A 22,792-nucleotide genomic window follows, 5' to 3' on the forward strand; every position below is an offset into this window, starting at 1 on the left:
AAGGGAGCTGCTGGCGCAAGCCACCCTGGACAGAATCCGCAGGTCCCTGGCACAGAGACGGAAGCAGAGGAGGCGCAGCCAGGAGCGTGGGGGACATGGGGTGCGGTGCAGCAGGGAGAGGGTCTGATTATACGTCAGAGAGTCCTGCTGGTGGACGGTGGTGAGGTGACAGTGGGGGTGACTAAAGCCACCAAAGGGTGGATCATTTGTCACGTGTAGGTTACCACACACGCCAAAGGCAGGAGCCCAGCGACACCTCACGGGGAAACCCTGGAGGAGGCCCTCAGCAGGCACACCCAGGCTGGGACCGGGGACCGGCCCTGCGACCCGTGGACGGCCCTGAGTGGGCCACCTGCGGCCTGACGCTGCCCCGGCCCAGCAGGTGTACAGCAGACCAGCAGCTCGAGTCCAGAAGTCTCAGTGAAGAGAAAGCCCAACAGAAAGCAGGTGGCAGGGACGAACAACCTGCCGTCTTTGAGAAAATCTTGCCCACTTGCCGCAGTCTTGGCTGGGCACAGAATCACGAGCCAATCAAGCAGGAACAAAACTTTATTTTGAAAAAGCCGCTAACACTCTCAGCGCCAGCAAGTCAAAAACCGGTCCTCCCACGAGGGTGTCCGACCGGAACCGCGCGCCGACCGGAACCCCCCGGGGTCCCCCCGGACCTCCCCCGGAATTTCCTCCTACTATCCTTCCCCAACCAATGGGAACTCTCCAAGAGTCTGGTAACATGAGTCCGTAACATGAGTCCGGTAGCAGGCCAAGGTGAACAGCGGGAGTCCAATTTGCATATGAATGTAAATCTTAACATAATCATCTCAGTGGCTAGCTGGCGTCACTTTACAACCAAAGGTGCCATACATTGTATATTTGCTTGTGGCTCCTAGCATCTGCCCCCTTCTGTTTAATTAAGCAACAAGCAATGTGGCTAGGGACCGTGCCTGGTAGGTTGTCCAATTTAACATATGGTTCTTACCCGTCATGGGAGAACTGACCTTTAGGCGTCAGCTTCCTGTCTTAGGTTGAATCCACTGTAATCAGAGCAACCCGTCGCTGACTACCGGTCCAGCATTCAGCCATGCTCGTGGATAGGCCTATGCACCAGTGGGGGGGTGAGGTTCTTGCCTCACCTCTGTTGGCCCCCAAATTTTGCCTTGGTGCCAGTGGGGGGGTGAGGTTCTTTGCCTCACCTCTGTTGGCCCCCAAATTTTAGACCATCACTAGTAGAAGGGAGGAGGATACAGAAATGCCACGACACCAAGCCAATTGACGGCTCCTTTGGAAAAATTGCGTCACTGGTGACACCATCAGCAAAGATATGCCAGTATTACCACAATAAACATGGGGTGAGCTGGCAAGGAAATTGCATCACTGGTGACACCATCAGCAAAAATATGCCAGCAGTACCACAATTCGGTGCACCAGATGATATTTCACAATGTATGTAACTGATATATAGTCCAGGCAAGTTCTGCAAGCAGTTCAAATTGGAGGAGTCTATCAATATGTCCATATCCTCCCAAAGTAAATCAAGTCCTTGATAGCATTACTTGTTGAGTTATATTCATTGATGCATCAGTTTATACAGTTTACTGTGATAGCTATCATAGAAGCTGTAGTTTGGTTTTATCTCAGTCTTCACTGGAATTGGGATGGAGATGGAAATTCTGGCAATGATGGTAAAGAGACATTATCCTGAACAGAATTATTAAATATAATAAAAAGAAAAGGTGAAAGTAAACAAACAGATCTGTTAAACTCCTTTAAAAACAATCCTTAACAGCCGTTTACCAAATTTAAATTAGTAAACAAACAGATCTGTTAACCATCTTTAACAACAATCATAAACAGCTGTTCACCTAATTTAAATTAAACCATATAAATCACGTGAATAAAGAAAAAATTCGGATCCATTTTTTCATGAGCGCTCCTCATATAAGAAATATGGACATACACACATACAGACATACAACACAAAACAGAAGTGTGCACACAACATACAACACATAAGACAATAGTAAATAAAGGCCTTGTAACTATACTTAGGTGAAATCTCCATTGTAATGTTTAAAAACTCCACAGTCAAAAAAAAAAAAATAAATAAATAAATAAATAAATAAATAAATAAAAAATAAAACACAGTCAAAAAATAAAACTGATCAGAAAAACATTAACCTAGGTTTGTATGAGCTCAAAAATAAAATAGAACTTTATGATGTGGAAAAATGCAATAATAAAATAGATACTGAAAAAAAAAAACCTTGGTTAATCACTGTCGCAGATGTAAGAATAGCCAAGCTGGAGCTCTGGATGTCAGCTGTTATGGATTTGAGTCAAATCATCTTCTTTTTCTGTAGAAATTGTTTTAGTTAATCTCTCTGGAATCCAAATCGGTTGCTGTTCATCCTCTAAGCTTCAGGCGTTCCCCGCACGGGCCGCCAAATGCCGCAGTCTTGGCTGGGCACAGAATCACGAGCCAATCAAGCAGGAACAAAACTTTATTTTGAAAAAGCCGCTAACACTCTCAGCGCCAGCAAGTCAAAAACCGGTCCTCCCACGAGGGTGTCCGACCGGAACCGCGCGCCGACCGGAACCCCCCGGGGTCCCCCCGGACCTCCCCCGGAATTTCCTCCTACTATCCTTCCCCAACCAATGGGAACTCTCCAAGAGTCTGGTAACATGAGTCCGTAACATGAGTCCGGTAGCAGGCCAAGGTGAACAGCGGGAGTCCAATTTGCATATGAATGTAAATCTTAACATAATCATCTCAGTGGCTAGCTGGCGTCACTTTACAACCAAAGGTGCCATACATTGTATATTTGCTTGTGGCTCCTAGCACCCACTGGCCTGCGTGTGCCCACTGAGAAATGCCTGTCGGGAGAACCCCAGCACTGGTGTGAATCTTCAGGGCTTCACCGACCTGCTTCTCTGCAGTACCCAACTAACTGATGTTGCTAGTGGGGATGGGCCCAGGGAGCTGCACTGCTGAGCTACACCCCAGACCTTTTTATTTTTTTGGGGGACAGGGCCTCGCTCAATTTTTTTTTTTATGAGACCCACGGGCATCTGTGGTGTTGCACACGTCCATCACAGGCACCTGAGTGACCCGTCCTCTCCTGAGGAGCGACTCCCCTCCCTCGAGTCTCTGTTCAGAGCTCCTCTGTGGGGCAGCTGACTGGGGCCCGCCTGGGGTCAAAAGCAAGCCTCGAATTCCACATCTTTTGACAAGCTAAAAAACTTAAAAGGCCTCCAATAATAGGCATCTCCTTTACATAGAAAACTGAAGGCCCCCCGAAGGTAGAGGGCCAGGAGGTGGGAGCTGGGGTCACCCAGACATGGCTGTCCCAGTGCAGCCTGCGTCTCGCCTCCTGTGGTCCTCACTGGGGCTTCGGCCAGCAGACCCTGCACCCCACGTGTGCCCTCTGGCTGGGCTCCGACCAGCTCCATGTAGGCCACCTGGCCAGCGCCTGCCCCCTGGCACAAGGGCAGGGAGATGGAGTCTAGCTCAGAGCAGTCCCGGGTCTCTTCTTGAGCAAATCAACCATCCGCTCTGGACTGACCGTGTTTGCTGGGGCTCCCTGGGGGAGCAGGCCTGTTCCCACTGGGGCGACACCCCTGGGTTACCCCGTGAAGGGCCCAGCTCATACCTCCTGGCCTTTACTACTTGTTCAGAGCCACAGTTTAGTCGGAATGACTCCTGGCATTTTGCTAGAGGGAATGGTTGAAAGGTGACCCTGCTCTGGGATTAGGGCGGATCCTGGGGGGGAATAGGGCAGCTCCGGGATTAGGGCGGGTCCTGCTGCCTTGGGCGCCCGCTACTTTGGAGTTCCCGTTGAGTTCTCCTGGGGTTCCGGGAGAATTGGCCCGTGGAACCCAGTGGAGGGAGTGTGTTCCCGGGAAGTGTGTGTGGAGTGCCGGTGAGAGTTCGGGAATAAAGAGTTGCTGTTTGAACCTACAAGGCTTTTTGGTGGCTTGGTTATTTGTGCCCAGCCAGACTGCGGCATTTACTTCCAAGGAGGACGGGTGACACTCTGAGGGCAGCCGGCTGCCAAGTGACCCTCACCTTGAGGTCCGGGATGCCATAGCCCTTCTTGAGGGTGATCTGGAACACGTCCAGGGCGCTGATGTAGGCTGCCAAGCGCGAGAGGCTCTGCTTCCCGCTGCCGCCCACCCCCACCAGCAGCGCGTTGCCGCGGGGCGACTCCAGGATGCGGTTGATCTTGCAGACGTGTGCCACGGCGTCTTCAAACAGCACCTGTGGAGGGGACCAGGCTCACGGAGGGTCCGCCTGGCACGCAGACCCTCACCAGCCCCTGGGCGGCAGGTGCCACGCTGGGGTGCCCACTGGGAGTCACGCAGCCCGTGGGACACCCCTCAGACGTTCACGGCTGCGCCCCCCTCAGCTGTGGGTTCACTTTGCTACGGTTTCAGTTTCCAAAAATATCACGTGGAAAGTTCCAGAAATAATCAATTAATGTTTTAAATAACTTTCATTACAGTATATGGTCATAGTGATTCTATTTTGTTGTTAGTTATTATTATTAATCTCTTACTGTGCCTAATTTATTGTTTTCTGGTGCTGGGGATGGAACCCAGGGTGCTTCACCACTGAGCTACACCCCCAGCCCTGTTTATCTCTATTTTGGGACAGAGTGTCCTTGAACTGCCCTCCTCCTGCCTCAGCTGGGATTCCAGGGGTGCCACCGCTCCCAGCTCTGGCTTACACACGAGGCCTTGTCATCGGCACGCGGGGGGAGACTGGGGCGCACACAGGGACTGGCGCTCTCTGCAGTCAGGCAGCCTCAGGCTCATGGCACCTGTGCATGGGGGCGCTGCTGTGTGGAGACAGGAAAGCCAGTCTCTGCCGTGCGTCCCTGGCTTGTGCCAACAGCCCTGGCACCACTCACCAAGTTCATGACGGCGTTGACTTCGTTGTAGCTGTCCAGGACGTCCACCAGCAGCTTGTTCAGCTGAGCCACGTCGGTCACGTTGAAGTACTTGGGGTCACCAATCCCTTGGACAAAGTGGCAGAAAATATTGGGTTTGGCAAACATGTGCTCCTCACCGAGTTCCTGGAAACCAGAGACCAGATACTTCCGTTTTTGCCTCCGCTTTGCTAAGGTGGCCTAGAGCTTTAGGATGCCAGGGACCCAAACCATGGCTGCCCTGGCCCTGCAAATCACGGGCATCCCTGGTGGGATGCTCCAATCCCCCATTCGTGGAAGGAATGGACGGTCCTAAGAAGCTGCACCAGGGAGTGGACCTTGGCCAGATGATACCGCTGTGTTGTGTGTGCGAGCGAGTGTGTAACAGCACTTCCGTCAGTGTGCACAACTAGGGTGCACCCATGAAAACCGGGGGTCCACGTGGACACAGTGCAGGGCACGTGGAACGAGGCCAGCGGGGATGGAAGGCGCCCTTCCACCCCAAGTGGTCAGCTCCTTCTCACTTGGGTCCACTGTCACATGACGAAGTCATCCTGTGGGACCACCCGTGGCCATCCCCACCCTAGGGGCCCTTCCCAGAGGACTGCAGTCCCCACTGGCCACAGGCACTCCCTGTCCCCCTTGGAGCCTCCCTGGGCTCAGCAGAGGGAGTGGTGGCTTGACTTACATCAAAGAACTTCTTGGTGGAGGCCACCGTGACCCTGTGCAGCGTTTCCTGGTCTTTCTCGTCCACCATTTTGTCCCCATACACTCGCTCAGCCTCATGCAGCCAAAGGCGGACCAGGTCCAGGGGGACCTTCAGGATCTCTGCTGTGGAGAACAAGAGTCCCTGCCCCACAGCAGGGTGGTCAGGGTCTTCTGCTGCCTGGGGAAGGGAAACCTCGTGCTGGACACAGGTGGACTGTCAGCATGGCTGCTTCCCGGAGGACCTGCTGAGCTACAGCACAGCTTCTCCCCGGCCCAGGGAAGCAACCTGCCCCGAGGCCATGTGCATCCAGGCCAGCGTGGGTCTGGCCCCTGAAGATGAGGGAGTCTCCTCACCGTCAGGTGAGGGGCTCGTTCTCCAGTGGGTGCATGATTGACAAGGAGCCAGATTATCAAAGGCACAGTGTTTGGGCCCAGTCCTGGATCAGCCACGTATTGGCCAAGTAGCCTCCGGCAAGCTCAGCGAGGGCGACTCACCAGGCACCCTCTGGGCCCTGGAGCTACAGTGATGGCAGACAGACCCTGTGTTTGTAAGGCTTATGATCTAGAGAAGACACAGAGGCAGGTGAACTAAATAACAAGGGAGTGACCTGTCACGGTGTGTGTTGGGAATGTCATAGGAGGGCCAGGAGGTGGAGGTGTGGTCGCAGCGAGCTGGCACAGCGCGAGGAGACAGGCAGGACTTAGCCTCCTTGAGCCTCAGAGGCCCCTCCGTAAACCAGGAACAAGAGTCCCAGCTTTGCGTGTTGCTTGGAGAGAAAATGGAGCGTAAGTGACCAGACCTAATGCCTGACTCAGACCAAGCAGCCAATAAATGAGAAGGAACATGATCACCACCATCACCACCATCGTCATCCTCATCACTACTATTGTCACCGTCACCACCACCCTCACTGTCACCATCACCACCACCATCACTGTCACCATCACTGTCACCATCACCACCACCATCACTGTCACCATCACTGTCACCATCACCACCACCCTCACCACCATCCTCATTGTCACCATCACCACCACCATCACCATCATCCTCATTGTCACCATCACCACCACCATCACCATCATCCTCATTGTCACCGTCATCACCATCACAATCATTATCACCACCACCCTCACTGTCACCATCACCACCACCATCACCATCATCCTCATTGTCACCATCACCATCACCATCACTATCACCATCACCATCACCATCACCATCACTGTCACAATCCATCACCATCACCATCACCATTCATCACCATCACCATCACCATCACCATCACCATCACTGTCACAATCCATCACCATCACCATCACCATTCATCACCATCATCATCACCATCATCATCACCATCACCACCACCATCACCATCATCCTCATTGTCACCATCACCACCACCATCACCATCACCCTCATTGTCACCATCACCACCACCATCACCATCATCCTCATTGTCACCATCACCACCACCCTCACCACCATCCTCATTGTCACCATCACCACCACCATCACCATCATCCTCATTGTCACCGTCATCACCATCACAATCATTATCACCACCACCCTCACTGTCACCATCACCACCACCATCACCATCATCCTCATTGTCACCATCACCACCACCATCACCATCATCCTCATTGTCACCATCACCACCACCATCACCATCATCCTCATTGTCACCGTCATCACCATCAAAATCATTATCACCACCACCCTCACTGTCACCATCACCACCACCATCACTGTCACCATCACCACCACCATCACCATCACCCTCATTGTCACCATCACCACCACCCTCACCACCATCCTCATTGTCACCATCACCACCACCATCACCATCATCCTCATTGTCACCGTCATCACCATCACAATCATTATCACCACCACCCTCACTGTCACCATCACCACCACCATCACCATCATCCTCATTGTCACCATCACCACCACCATCACCATCATCCTCATTGTCACCATCACCACCACCATCACCATCACCCTCATTGTCACCATCACCACCACCATCACCATCACCCTCATTGTCACCATCACCACCACCATCACCATCATCCTCATTGTCACCATCACCACCACCATCACCATCATCCTCATTGTCACCATCACCACCACCATCACCATCACCCTCATTGTCACCATCACCACCACCATCACCATCACCCTCATTGTCACCATCACCACCACCATCACCATCATCCTCATTGTCACCATCACCACCACCATCACCATCATCCTCATTGTCACCATCACCACCACCATCACCATCATCCTCATTGTCACCGTCATCACCATCACAATCATTATCACCACCACCCTCACTGTCACCATCACCACCACCATCACTGTCACCATCACCACCACCATCACCATCACCCTCATTGTCACCATCACCACCACCATCACCATCATCCTCATTGTCACCATCACCACCACCATCACCATCACCCTCATTGTCACCATCACCACCACCATCACCATCATCCTCATTGTCACCATCACCACCACCCTCACCACCACCCTCATTGTCACCATCACCACCACCATCACCATCATCCTCATTGTCACCATCACAATCATTATCACCACCACCCTCACTGTCACCATCACCACCACCATCACTGTCACCATCACTGTCACCATCACCACCACCATCACTGTCACCATCACTGTCACCATCACCACCACCCTCACCACCATCCTCATTGTCACCATCACCACCACCATCACCATTCATCACCATCATCATCACCATCATCATCACCATCACCACCACCATCACCATCATCCTCATTGTCACCATCACCACCACCATCACCATCATCCTCATTGTCACCATCACCACCACCATCACCACCATCCTCATTGTCACCATCACCACCACCATCACCATCATCCTCATTGTCACCATCACCACCACCATCACCATCATCCTCATTGTCACCGTCATCACCATCACAATCATTATCACCACCACCCTCACTGTCACCATCACCACCACCATCACTGTCACCATCACCACCACCATCACCATCATCCTCATTGTCACCATCACCACCACCATCACCATCACCCTCATTGTCACCATCACCACCACCATCACCATCATCCTCATTGTCACCATCACCACCACCATCACCATCATCCTCATTGTCACCGTCATCACCATCACAATCATTATCACCACCACCCTCACTGTCACCATCACCACCACCATCACCACCATCACCACCACCATCACCATCACCCTCATTGTCACCATCACCACCACCATCACCATCACCCTCATTGTCACATCACCACCACCATCACCATCATCCTCATTGTCACCATCACCACCACCATCACCATCATCCTCATTGTCACCGTCATCACCATCACAATCATTATCACCACCACCCTCACTGTCATCATCACCACCACCATCACTGTCACCCTCATTGTCACCATCACCACCATCCTCATTGTCACCGTCATCACCATCACAATCATTATCACCACCACCCTCACTGTCATCATCACTGTCACCATCACCACCACCATCACTGTCACCATCACTGTCACCATCACCACCACCCTCACCACCACCCTCATTGTCACCATCACCACCACCATCACCATCATCCTCATTGTCACCATCACCACCACCATCACTGTCACCCTCATTGTCACCGTCACCACCATCCTCATTGTCACCGTCATCACCATCACAATCATTATCACCACCACCCTCACTGTCATCATCACCACCACCATCACTGTCACCCTCATTGTCACCATCACCACATCCTCATTGTCACCGTCATCACCACCATCACCATCACCCTCATTGTCACCATCACCACCACCACACCATCATCCTCATTGTCACCATCACCACCACCATCACCATCATCCTCATTGTCACCATCACCACCACCATCACCATCACCCTCATTGTCACCATCCCACCACCATCACCATCATCCTCATTGTCACCATCACCACCACCATCACCATCATCCTCATTGTCACCGTCATCACCATCACAATCATTATCACCACCACCCTCACTGTCAACATCACTGTCACCATCACCACCACCATCACTGTCACCCTCATTGTCACCATCACCACCATCCTCATTGTCACCGTCATCACCACCATCACCATCACCCTCATTGTCACCATCACCACCACCATCACCACCATCCTCATTGTCACCATCACCACCACCATCACCATCACCCTCATTGTCACCATCACCACCACCATCACCATCATCCTCATTGTCACCATCACCACCACCATCACCATCATCCTCATTGTCACCATCACCACCACCATCACCAATCATCCTCATTGTCACCATCACCACCACCATCACCATCATCCTCATTGTCACCATCACCACCACCCTCACCACCACCCTCACTGTCACCATCACCACCACCATCACCATCACCCTCATTGTCACCATCACCAGCCATCATCACCATCATCCTGCATTGGTCACTGTCATCACCATCACAATCATTATCACCACCACCCTCACTGTCACCACACCACCACCACACCACCATCCTCATTGTCACCATCACCACCACCATCACCACCATCCTCATTGTCACCGTCATCACCACCATCACCACCATCCTCATTGTCACCGTCATCACCATCACAATCATTATCACCACCACCCTCACTGTCACCACCACCACCCTCACCACCACCCTCCACTGTCCAAACCATCACCACCACCATCACATCACCCTCATTGTCACCATCACCACCGATCATCACAATCATCCTCATTGTCACCATCACCACCACCATCACCACCATCCTCATTGTCACCATCACCACCACCATCACCACCATCCTCATTGTCACCGTCATCACCACCATCACCACCATCCTCATTGTCACCGTCATCACCACCCTCACCACCACCCTCACTGTCACCATCACCACCACCATCACCATCACCCCATTGTCACCATCACCACCACCATCACCATCATCCTCATTGTCACCATCACCACCACCATCACCATCATCCTCATTGTCACCATCACCACCACCATCACCATCATCCTCATTGTCACCATCACCACCACCCTCACCACCACCCTCACTGTCACCATCACCACCACCATCACCATCACCCTCATTGTCACCATCACCACCACCATCACCATCACCCTCATTGTCACCATCACCACCATCATCACAATCATCCTCATTGTCACCATCACCACCACCATCACCACCATCCTCATTGTCACCATCACCACCACCATCACCACCATCCTCATTGTCACCGTCATCACCACCATCACCACCATCCTCATTGTCACCGTCATCACCACCCTCACCACCACCCTCACTGTCACCATCACCACCACCCTCACCACCACCCTCACTGTCACCATCACCACCACCATCACCATCACCCTCATTGTCACCATCACCACCATCATCACAATCATCCTCATTGTCACCATCACCACCACCATCACCACCATCCTCATTGTCACCATCACCACCACCATCACCACCATCCTCATTGTCACCGTCATCACCACCATCACCACCATCCTCATTGTCACCGTCATCACCACCCTCACCACCACCCTCACTGTCACCATCACCACCACCATCACCATCACCCTCATTGTCACCATCACCACCACCATCACCATCACCCTCATTGTCACCATCACCACCACCATCACCATCATCCTCATTGTCACCATCACCACCACCATCACCATCATCCTCATTGTCACCATCACCACCACCATCACCATCATCCTCATTGTCACCATCACCACCACCATCACCATCATCCTCATTGTCACCATCACCACCACCATCACCATCATCCTCATTGTCACCATCACCACCACCCTCACCACCACCCTCACTGTCACCATCACCACCACCATCACCATCACCCTCATTGTCACCATCACCACCACCATCACCATCATCCTCATTGTCACCGTCATCACCATCACAATCATTATCACCACCACCCTCACTGTCACCATCACCACCACCATCACTGTCACCATCACCACCACCATCACCATCACCCTCATTGTCACCATCACCACCACCATCACCATCACCCTCATTGTCACCATCACCACCACCATCACCATCATCCTCATTGTCACCATCACCACCACCATCACCATCATCCTCATTGTCACCGTCATCACCATCACAATCATTATCACCACCACCCTCACTGTCACCATCACCACCACCATCACCACCATCCTCATTGTCACCATCACCACCACCATCACCACCATCCTCATTGTCACCGTCATCACCACCATCACCACCATCCTCATTGTCACCATCACCACCACCATCACCACCATCCTCATTGTCACCGTCATCACCACCATCACCATCACCCTCATTGTCACCATCACCACCACCATCACCACCATCCTCATTGTCACCATCACCACCACCATCACCACCACCCTCATTGTCACCATCACCACCACCATCACCATCATCCTCATTGTCACCGTCATCACCACCATCACCATCACCCTCATTGTCACCATCACCACCACCATCACCACCATCCTCATTGTCACCATCACCACCACCATCACCACCATCCTCATTGTCACCGTCATCACCACCATCACCACCATCCTCATTGTCACCATCACCACCACCATCACCACCATCCTCATTGTCACCGTCATCACCACCATCACCATCACCCTCATTGTCACCATCACCACCACCATCACCACCATCCTCATTGTCACCATCACCACCACCATCACCATCATCCTCATTGTCACCATCACCACCACCATCACCATCATCCTCATTGTCACCGTCATCACCATCACAATCATTATCACCACCACCCTCACTGTCATCATCACTGTCACCATCACCACCACCATCACTGTCACCCTCATTGTCACCATCACCACCATCACCATCACCCTCATTGTCACCATCACCACCACCATCACCACCATCCTCATTGTCACCATCACCACCACCCTCACTGTCACCCTCATTGTCACCATCACCACCATCCTCACTGTCACCCTCACTGTCACCATCACCACCACCATCACCACCACCATCACTGTCACCACCACCATCACCACCACCATCACCACCATCATTGTCCCCATCACCACCATCATCAGCATCACCACCATCACCATCACCGTCACCGTCACCGTCACCGTCACCATCATCAGTCTGCACTCCCTTTGCCTTCTCTCCTGAGAGAGGCAGAGGGAAGAGAGCACCAGGGATCAAGGACGTGACCAGTACCTGGAAGATGTTGGAGAGGTCCCTGAGGTTGAAGACATAATGGAACTTGATGGCCGTGGGAAGAAACGTTGAGGTCACTTTCTGATGCAAGGCTGTTAGGGGAAAAGACATGGCTTGTGACGTGCGCCTCATGGCCTCGGGGAGCACAGAGCTTAACGTTTCTCCAGCAAGTGGACCATGAAAAGGTGGCAATTTAAGTGAGGAAGCTGCAAAGCTCCCTGAGGAGCAGGGCAGCCTGCTGCTGCTGTGCTGGCTCGTGGCCCCGTCCTGGACTTCTGTGCTCCGCGTCCCCTGAAGCACTTTAGTCACGTATCTCCTGCTGCAACGCGGCATCATTTAAGACATACTGATTCCAAGGTATAGATAAAACATTCACCAGGGGGAAATATGAGGAACCGCCAGCCGCACCCAGCAGTGAGGGCAGGAGCTGGCAGCTTACCCAGGGCTGCAGCCACCAGCTGGCCGCTCATCCTCTGGACCACCATGGAGGCCGAGCGGTAGGACAGGTGCTGCATCAGGATTGTGCTGTAGATGGTCATGAGGGCGTCCTGGCCAGGGAAGCTCACGGCGAACACGCAGAAGTGGCGCTGTCCCGGGAGAACCAGAGTCTTCTGTCAGGCAGCTCTAGGGGACCAGCTGGTGGCCAGGGCCACCTTCTTGGGAGAGGAGACCCCGTCCTCACTGTCTAACATCATCTAACTTTGGGACATGGTCAGGATGGACAGTTTCCCTCTTTGTGCCTTGCAGGTGAGGTCACATTAACTATTGATTGGGTATGAAACAGCCACACTCACTTCCTCCTGTCGAGAAGCATTTGTGGGGGCAGAGATGTGGCTCAGAGGGGGCCCGGGTTTGTAGCTCAGGTCTCCACATGCCTCCATTATTTAGGGGTGAGAGCTGTCTGAGCAGGATTGCAGACAGGATGCTGGGTGTCCTACTAAATCCAAGCTTTAGATATGCCACAAATACAAAGGTCTTTTTTAGTTTAAGTATGTCTCATGCAATATTTGGGACATATTTATACGAGAAAGGGCATTTGTGGCCTGGCTGGAATTCAGACTTCACTGGGTGTCTGCATGTTTACTTGCTAATTATGGCAGCGCTAGGGGGTCCTAAGGAGGGCTGGCTGGTCGCTTGTCCTCCAGCCTCCCTCAGTCTCCTGACATTCTGAAAGGCTAGGGGGCCCCCCGAGAACACCCCGAACCAATGCTTTTATTCTCAAGCAAGCCTCAGACTCCAGGCCGTGGCCGAGATGAGTCTGGTTCCTGCTCACCTGCAGTCTTGGGTCAATGGTGAAGGATCCAGCGGTGGGGTTCATGCAAGCCACGTACTGACAGTTATGGACATCCTTCAGGGTCAGCTTCTGCCTGTCGTACCTGGGCCAGGGAGACCAGCATGACCACCCGGCCCCCAGGACTGCCGTGAATGTGGTTGAAGAAAGAATCTCAGTAATACCAACTGGATGACAAACAGCCAAGTTTACCTCTTGCTTTTCAAGGGAAAAAAAATATATTTTTTATACTGGGGATTAAACTCAGGGGTGTGCTACCACCGAGACACACCCCCCAACCCTTTTGATTTCTTATTTGGAGGCTGGTTCTCAGTAGGTTGCCCAGGCTGGCCTTGAACTTGCAACCCTCCTGCCTCAGCCTCCCGAGTCGCTGGGATTACAGGTGTGCACCTCCACATCTGGCCTTCAAGAAAAAAATCTGAAACAGGCGGTAGAAGAATGTCCCGTAGTACAGGCCTGGGGTCACATCCTTGCTCCTTCCTTAGGTGTGACAGGGTGCTGGGTAAGTTGGCTCACCTCTGTGGGCCAACTCGGTATTCTATTTTTGGGTATTGGGGATTGAAGCCAGAGGTGCTCTCCCACTGAGCTACAGCCCCAGACTTTTTAATTTTGAGACAGGCTCTCTCTAAGTTGCTTAGGGTCTCCCTGAGTTGCTGAGGCTGGCCTTGAACTTGCAGTCCTCCTGCCTCAGCCTCCTGAATTGCTGGGATTCAGGAGTGCACCATGGTGCCCGGCAAGGGCCTTGACATTCTTATCTGCGCAGTGGGCCCCTGTGGGGACTGCGAGAGTGAGTGCATGAAAGGACACGGGGGCAGGCCCCTGGGACACAGCCATGAGTGATAAGTGCTTCCTGCCCGTGGACATTTTGGTTACTGACAACATTGCTGCCCAGCGCTCTCCTTGCCCCCCCCCCCCACCGGCTCTGACGGGTGTGTCCCGGGGCCAGCCCGCGGCGGTGGGCGGTCTTCCCCATCCCTCTTACTTTTCCCTCTCCTCCATCATTCATTCCTTTCTGGGGTGGGAGTGCTGCCTCATGCTGACCTACAGGAAGCCCCTGTGGATCTGATGTGGACCCTCGGAGCCATTTCCTCCTGTCTCGTTGGCCATCCCATTTCTTCATGCTCTTCCTTGTTGAAGGAGCTTCCTCGATTTGGATGTCAATCACAGCATTCACATTCCACCACGGGGCTGCTGCCTGAGCCTTCCCTGCCCCCTTCCTAGGGTCACAGAGGTGTGTTCTTCCGTGAACCTTATACTTGACCTCCCGCCAGGGGGGTCTGCACTCCCTGTTGTCCCTGAGTGTCTTTTCCTGCTGCCTCCTGACACACCCACCCTGTCACCACGGAGCCACCTGGACCTGAAACTCCAGAGGAATCTTGTCAACCAAGCCTGACTCCCGCCCCCCAGGGTTCTTCAGGTTAAACTCCAGGGAGGCGTGGCCCCAGGCGTGGCCCATGCGCAGCCGCCTGGGGCCTCCTGAAGAACACCATCATCTCAGCAGAGTTTCCTGGAGTGCTTGACCTTGTGGAGCCCCTTCAAGGGCTTTGAAGGGGCCTGGAGCCGGGAGGGCTGAGAACTCATCAGCCTCATGGTGACCCCCCGAAAGCCTGCTGGCCCCAGCGTTCCTCCGACTCTCCACTCCTGTCTTGGTGCCCTCAAATTCCCCACCAACACCACCTTCTGTTCGTCAGAGATGTTGTGCTCAGGGTCCACGTGGGGCGGCCACCTTGGGTGGCTGCGTTGGCTCCCCAGGGTGCCATCCCTCTTACTCCCCTTGGCCACACAGGCCAGCCTGCAGCACCCACGGTCTGGGGCATCCTGCCGGTCCTCCAGCGGGTGCTCTGAGAGCCAGTGCTGCTCTGCGGGGAAGGCAACCCTGGAATTGGCCCTGACACTCGGGAGTGCAGGGACAGGAGCTGGCAGCCCAAGCCCTCCTGGGGCTCCTGGGCTCCTTTGGCACCTGGGCATGGCCTGGGCCACTTGCCCATCTTGAGAGATAAGATGAACTGAATGTACGGATCTTTCCAAATCGCAAACCCAAGCATGTGGCGCTCTGTCCAGTCTGCCCCAAGGTCCTGGGGACCCCTCTGTGGCTTTGTCACTGCACCGTACCCCTCGCCTTCCATGCCCCTTGGCTGGGGGGGAGGCCCTCTGCCTGTGCCCAGGCTCACAGAGTCCCCCACAGGTGGCCTGTAGCTCCGCCCCCTGTCACTTGGCCCCGCCCCCTGTACCCCTTGGCTCCGCCCCACAGCCCCCTTACCAATGCCCGTGGTCCATGTGCTGCCGGATGAGGGTGTGCGGGGCCACTGTCCCATACTTGTCCACCTCAGGCATGTTCATGTCGTCGATGAAGTAGATCAGCTTCTTGGTGCCTGGTGGCCCATAGTTCCTCCCCGATTTCTTCTCCAGCGGCTTCTCGAGCACACCTAGGGTGGGCAGAGGGTCGACCACTGCCCCAGTCCTGGGCCCTACCCACTTCCCAGAGGAAACGGGGTGGGAGCTGGCTAGGGTCATGATCGCTGAATGCAGCTGCCCAGGGAGTGGCCTTCAGGGACCCCGAGGGAGGCGGGCAGGGGTCTGCCGTGCAGCCTCGGCTCCCCCAGTCCCAGAGCAGACAGAACCCTGGGAGGCTCGAGTGGCAGGAAGCTGGAGCCACCCCCTGGGACTGGCCTGGGTGCTCCCAGGGAGGTGGGACAGGACACGGGCAGGCAGCATGCAGAGTGCGCCCAGCGGGCGCCTCACCCTGCAGCATGGCGGAGGTGGTGTAGAAGTTGAAGGGCACCGACTGCACCAGGTACTCGTCTGTACTCAGCTTCTCGAGCTTGTCGCCCATCAGCACCGACTTCCCCGTGCCCGCGTTCCCCACCAGCATCACGGGCCAGGACTTCTCCATGAGCAGGTCCAAGAAGTAGCGGATGCGGATGGTTTCCGTGGTGTGGACCAGAGAGGCCTGGGGCGGAGAGGCCCAAGAACAGGAGGGAGGGGAGCAGACCACAGGGGATGGGGAGCCTGCCTCAGACAGCAAACCAAGCCAGTTCTACCTCTCACTAGCCTGCAGATCTCAACAGTCTTCTTTCTTCTCTTTGGTACTAGGGATTGAGCCCAGGGCACTTGACCACTGAGCCACATTCTCAGCTCTCTTTTTCTTTTGAGACAGGGTCTTGCTAAGTTGCTTAGGGCCTCGCTAAGTGGCTGAGGTTGGCTTGGAACTTGTGATCCTCCTGCCTCAGCCTCCTGAGTGGCTGGGATCACAGTAGGGCACCCGGCTCTCAGACCTCTGAACTCCCCGTATCACAGGGCTACTGGGGAAAACTGGTTGCATTTGGACGGGCTGCCTGAGCATGTGTGGGGAGGGTCCGGGCGCCCTGCTCTCGGCCTCTGCTGTGGGGTTACCTGCAGCGGGATGTCGGGATCCAGCTCAAAGGCAGGCACTTTGTCTGTCCACGGCAGGAACTTTTTAGTATCAGGATCAATGTAGTAGTCAAAAATTGTTCCCTGAGAGGGTAACTTGATGGTTTTAAACTCATTGATCCACCACCTGCTGAACTCGAGTCGGTAATCTATAAGCTGTTAAAAACCAAAAGCACAAAAAAAAAAAAAAGAAGCCCAGCTAAGAGGGGGGCTGGCTCTCGCTCGGACAGCGGGGTCCCGGCACGCCCATCACCTGGTCCTGGAACATGGCCCCCCCGAAGGCCCAGAAGCAGGCAAAGACGAAGTACAGCTCGTAGAGCTCCTTGGGGGAGTCGGGCGGTGCGTTCTTCTCGGTGAGCAGGCACTCCAGCAGGTACAGGATCATCTGGATGATGGTGATCTCGGGCACCGGCGTGATCCTCTTGAAGCCAAAGCGCAGCTTGTCCAGGCATGTGGGCAGGTACTTGTCGAAGAGGATGGTCAGGTTGGCCTTCTCCGACTGCACCCTGCGCCTCTCGATCCAGCTGCTCACCACCCTGGGGAGACAGGCGGCCTGGGTGTCAGCAGCTACTGGGCCCACCGGGCGGCCTCCCTGTGGGAAACGCACCACACCCTCCGTGGGGTTCTGCTGGGGTGGCCACAGTCAGGGCTGTGACAGCCTGGTTACTCCTGTGTGGCAGTGGGTCTAATCGGGGTACTACCGAGGCTGCTGCACACCCTGCGGGGGCCTGAGGGGATGCTAGGCCAGGGGTTAGTGCTCTTCTTGGACTGCTGGCTGGGGGTGCTCAGTAAGCCCATAACAACCGGGAACACACGAAGATGGTACCGAAGGCTGGACAGAGATGAGTGTAAGATGCCATGACATCCCCTGCAGGGGATGGAGGGGTGGGGATGGGAAGGGAGAGAGAGGAGAGGCGGGTGTGTGTGTGTGGGGACAGCAGGGACAGCTCATCATGGTGTTTGAACTTCCAGATCCAGCCATGCCTGAAGCGTCCGCTTAGAGACTTGGGCATGTGGCTCTGTGTTTGGCTGCAGTTAGTTCAGAGTCCCCTGAGGAACCAGCGGGTGTCCTGGTACACGGTCCCTCCCTGCCTGCCTCAGTGGTGAGGGGTTTGGGTGCGACAGTCTGCCTGCCTGCGCTTGAACCGGTGGGACTGTGGCCAGCTGCAGCTGAGGCAAGTTTCTGCAGGGCCTGGTCCAGCTTCTCATCTGTGAGCGGGCAAAGCTCACACCACCCCCTCTGCGAGGATGCGAGGATGCGTGGGCTGGTCTTTTAACACAGAAGGGAGCCTGCTCCGTGCTAAGTGCCAAATAAGTGTCTGCTAAGAGCGTAAATAGCTTCGGGCTCCCTGAGGTCCGTGAGCTCAGCCGGGTGCGTCATTTCCAGGATGGTGCCCAGGGCATAAGCAGGAAGTCACATTACAGAGGGCATTGCTGCCCTCCGCAGCCTGCACCGCGTGCCTGTCCGTGGTGCGCTCCTGTCCTAGCTGCTCCCTGTCTCCCTGCACCTCGGCCAGACCAGGAACAGAGAGCTGGAACCTTCGCCCGCTGCACCTGGGTACCCAGGGCAGCAAGGCAGACATGCACAGGGCTGTGTCCCCAAGCCCACACTGTCCCCCTGCATTCCTCGCCCAGGTGTCTTCGTGGGGGACACTGCAGCTGCACAGGGCAGCTTCTGCTTCCTGGCTGAGGGTGCCCGTCACACCGAGTGCCGTTAGTACTGCTGGTGCGCACACTTGCTTGGGTTCTTGGGGCAGGCCCAGACGGACATGTGAGCACGGCTCCCCCTCTCAGCTGGGTCCAGGCGCTTCCTGTCTTGCCCTGGGAGCTGCTGGGACATGCCAGGCCCTGTGGCCAGGCAGCTCCTGGCCTGGAGTCCTGCCTCCCCCGCAGCAGTCTGGGAGGGCTGCCACCACTATCTGGCCCGGTGCCTGCTCCTCGCCCTCCTCAGGGCTCTCCTCCAGCAAGACCGGCTGCTGCCCTGCGCCCTCGGGTCCACTTCTGCCCACGCTGACTCCACTGTCTTCCCTGCCCCCGCCGTCCTGTTGTCCCCCTGCCACCTCCTGGTCTCAGCAGCTCCTGCCTCATCATGGTCCTGATGCCCTGTCCACCCTGAGAACTCAAATGTGCCACAGGGACAGAATGGCAGTCCCTCCAAGGACACATCCACCAAACCTCAAGCCATGAGCTCGTGTGGAGCGTGTGGTTGGGTGTGGTCATCCAGGATTGGGTCGGGCCCCAGACCCAGCACCTGTGTCCTTGTGAGGAGGAGGGTGGGCACAGACACTGGAGAGGGAGTGGAGGCCCAGGCAGGGGTGGAGTGACAGCGTCTAAAGCCCAGGATGCCCAGGGCTGCGGTGGCCCTGGGGGCGGGAAGAGCGGCTGGGCAGAGCTCCCCAGAGCCGGGGAGGAGCCAGGTCTGTCTGCACCTTGCTCTGGGGCCGGCGGCACTGGGAGGGTGTGCACCTGAGGTGGCAGCAGCCAGTTTGTGGCCCAGTGACGACAGCCCCAGGACGCTCCTGTTCCTGGGCAAGGGCAGCTGGACAGGCTGGCACCATGGTGCCTCTCACTCGAGTCCTGCCCTGACAGGGCCACTCTCCTCCGCATCTCCTGGAGCCCTGGCCTCACCCAGCTGCTTCCCCGCAGTGGGTGGGGGAGGCGCTCGGGCTCCATCTCCCTCTTTCTCCCCCCCACCCCCACCCCCGGGGATGTGTGTCTGGGTGCTCCTGCTCCCCGTGCCTGGCTCGGCTGTCACTGTGACAACGCTCCTCCCAACTCAGCCCCAGGCCTCCTCTCCAGAGAGCCTCCCTCCAGTGCCCCCCAACCCCCAGGCCTCCTCTCCAGAGAGCCTCCCTCCAGTGCCCCCCCACCCCCCCAGGCCTCCTCTCCAGAGAGCCTCCCTCCAGTGCCCCCCAACCCCCCCCCCCCAGCCCCTTCCTGCTGCAAGGTGTTCCTGGAGTTATGGGGCCGTTCCTGGCCATCGAATCCTGGACAACCTTCCTGTACTCAGTCCCAAGTCCCTGGACACGCTCCTGTTGACCTCCTCCGTTAGTCTTCCTCCCCGGTGTGTGTCCTTTCTCAGGACCATGCCTGGACTCCTCTGCCTCCCCAGCGCAGGCTGTGTTCCCCCGAGAGGGAGCGTCCCTTGCCCAGTCCTCATCTCTCCCAGGGAGTCCAGTTCCCCGGCGTGGCACAGGCGAGGGTCCAACATGGGGTGTGTGAGGAGGGGCGGATGGAGGACTGAAGGGCCACTTCCAGCTGAGGCGCCGCTCCTGAGCCTCTGGTTCCGGAACACACCCTGGGTCATGCTCCGAGCTGTCACTTCTGGGTCCCTGAAATTCCACTGCTCTGCCCATAACTGGCCACATGTCCAAGCGTAAGTTGTGCCCCTGGACCAACACTGAGTCCTCCGTTTTTCACGATTTCAAGCATTTCTTAAATCTGTGTCTTCCTCTCCCCTCCCGGCCACCCATCGTCCATCGGCATGGCCACTCTCTTCTTTAGGTCACAATGGCCGTCTCTGCCTGCTCACCGTCTGTGGCCCCACTCCCCTGTAAGTGCTGGCTCTCGCCCAGGATGCTCAGGGTGCTGACCCGGCTTCTGTCCACCTCCAGGGCTCCCCTGCCTGGTGCAGCTGACTTCATCCTTGGAGGACCCCTTGGAGGCTGAGCCTCTCCCCCCCCTAGAGCTCAGGGCTCCAGGTCTGTGCAGACAGATGGCTCCACTGCCCACTTGGTCACTTCCTAAACACGTCCGCGTCTTGCCCTTTCACTGCTGTGACCATGGGATGAAGAGCACGTATTACAGTTGTAATGAGACCATTCAAAAGGAAGGAATGAAACGGCCCACTGTCCCGTGGACGGGCAGATGGGGGGCAGTGACATGGCCCGCTGTCCCATGGATGGACGGATGGGGGGCAGTGACATGGCCTGCTGTCCCATGGATGGACGGATGGAGGGCAGTGACATGGCCTGCTGTCCCATGGACAGATGGGGGGCAGTGACATGGCCTGCTGTCCCATGGACAGATGGGGGGCAGTGACATGGCCTGCTGTCCCATGGACAGATGGGGGGCAGTGACATGGCACTGTCCTATGGATGGACGGATGGGGGGCAGTGACATGGCCCGCTGTCCCATGGATGGATGAAGGCAAGGGGCAATGACATGACTACTGTCCCATGGACGGACGGGGTGGGGACAGTGACATGACTACTGTCCCATGGACGGATGGGGTGGGGACAGCGACATGACCACTGTCCCATGTACGGACGGGGTGGGGACAGTGACATGACCACTGTCCCCTGGACGGACGGGGTGGGGACAGCGACATGACCTCTGTCCCATGGACGGACGGGGTGGGGACAGCGACATGACCACTGTCCCATGGACGGACGGGGTGGGGACAGCGACATGACCACTGTCCCCTGGACGGACGGGGTGGGGACAGCGACATGACCACTGTCCCATGGACGGACGGGGTGGGGACAGCGACATGACCTCTGTCCCCTGGAGGGACGGGGTGGGGACAGCGACATGACCTCTGTCCCCTGGACGGACGGGGTGGGGACAGCGACATGACCTCTGTCCCCTGGACGGATGGGGTGGGGACAGCGACATGACCTCTGTCCCCTGGACGGACGGGGTGGGGACAGCGACATGACCACTGTCCCATGGACGGACGGGGTGGGGACAGCGACATGACCTCTGTCCCCTGGACGGACGGGGTGGGGACAGCGACATGACCTCTGTCCCCTGGACGGACGGGGTGGGGACAGCGACATGACCTCTGTCCCCTGGACGGATGGGGTGGGGACAGCGACATGACCTCTGTCCCCTGGACGGACGGGGTGGGGACAGCGACATGACCTCTGTCCCCTGGACGGACGGGGTGGGGACAGCGACATGACCTCTGTCCCCTGGACGGACGGGGTGGGGACAGCGACATGACCACTGTCCCCTGGACGGACGGGGTGGGGACAGCGACATGACCTCTGTTCCCTGGACGGACGGGGTGGGGACAGTGACATGACCACTGTCCCATGGACGGACGGGGTGGGGACAGTGACATGACCTCTGTTCCCTGGACGGACGGGGTGGGGACAGTGACATGACCTCTGT

At 55.9% G+C, this 22,792-nt stretch overlaps 1 protein-coding gene and 1 long non-coding RNA gene across 2 annotated transcripts in view; one reads left to right on the forward strand and one right to left on the reverse strand.

Moving 5' to 3' along the window:
• DNAH17 (dynein axonemal heavy chain 17) overlaps nucleotides 1-22,792 on the reverse strand; it is a gene marked incomplete at its 5' end in the record, with an annotated part of 102,851 nt that overhangs the window by 29,342 nt on the left and 50,717 nt on the right. The window contains 10 exons of the mRNA XM_081270948.1: nucleotides 4,064-4,255; nucleotides 4,908-5,072; nucleotides 5,614-5,775; nucleotides 12,973-13,064; nucleotides 13,412-13,559; nucleotides 14,246-14,348; nucleotides 16,524-16,689; nucleotides 17,006-17,213; nucleotides 17,657-17,830; nucleotides 17,928-18,210. Coding sequence (XP_081127074.1) covers nucleotides 4,064-4,255; nucleotides 4,908-5,072; nucleotides 5,614-5,775; nucleotides 12,973-13,064; nucleotides 13,412-13,559; nucleotides 14,246-14,348; nucleotides 16,524-16,689; nucleotides 17,006-17,213; nucleotides 17,657-17,830; nucleotides 17,928-18,210 — 1,693 coding nt within the window. The remainder of the gene's footprint in view (nucleotides 1-4,063; nucleotides 4,256-4,907; nucleotides 5,073-5,613; nucleotides 5,776-12,972; nucleotides 13,065-13,411; nucleotides 13,560-14,245; nucleotides 14,349-16,523; nucleotides 16,690-17,005; nucleotides 17,214-17,656; nucleotides 17,831-17,927; nucleotides 18,211-22,792) is intronic.
• Nucleotides 1-22,792, forward strand: part of LOC308635983 — a 59,777-nt gene that overhangs the window by 6,528 nt on the left and 30,457 nt on the right. The gene's annotated exons all lie outside the window — the stretch shown is intronic.

The sequence above is a fragment of the Spermophilus citellus genome, assembly GCF_964194105.1.
Source record: "Spermophilus citellus genome assembly, chromosome: 17".
Classification (NCBI taxonomy): Eukaryota; Metazoa; Chordata; class Mammalia; order Rodentia; family Sciuridae; genus Spermophilus; species Spermophilus citellus.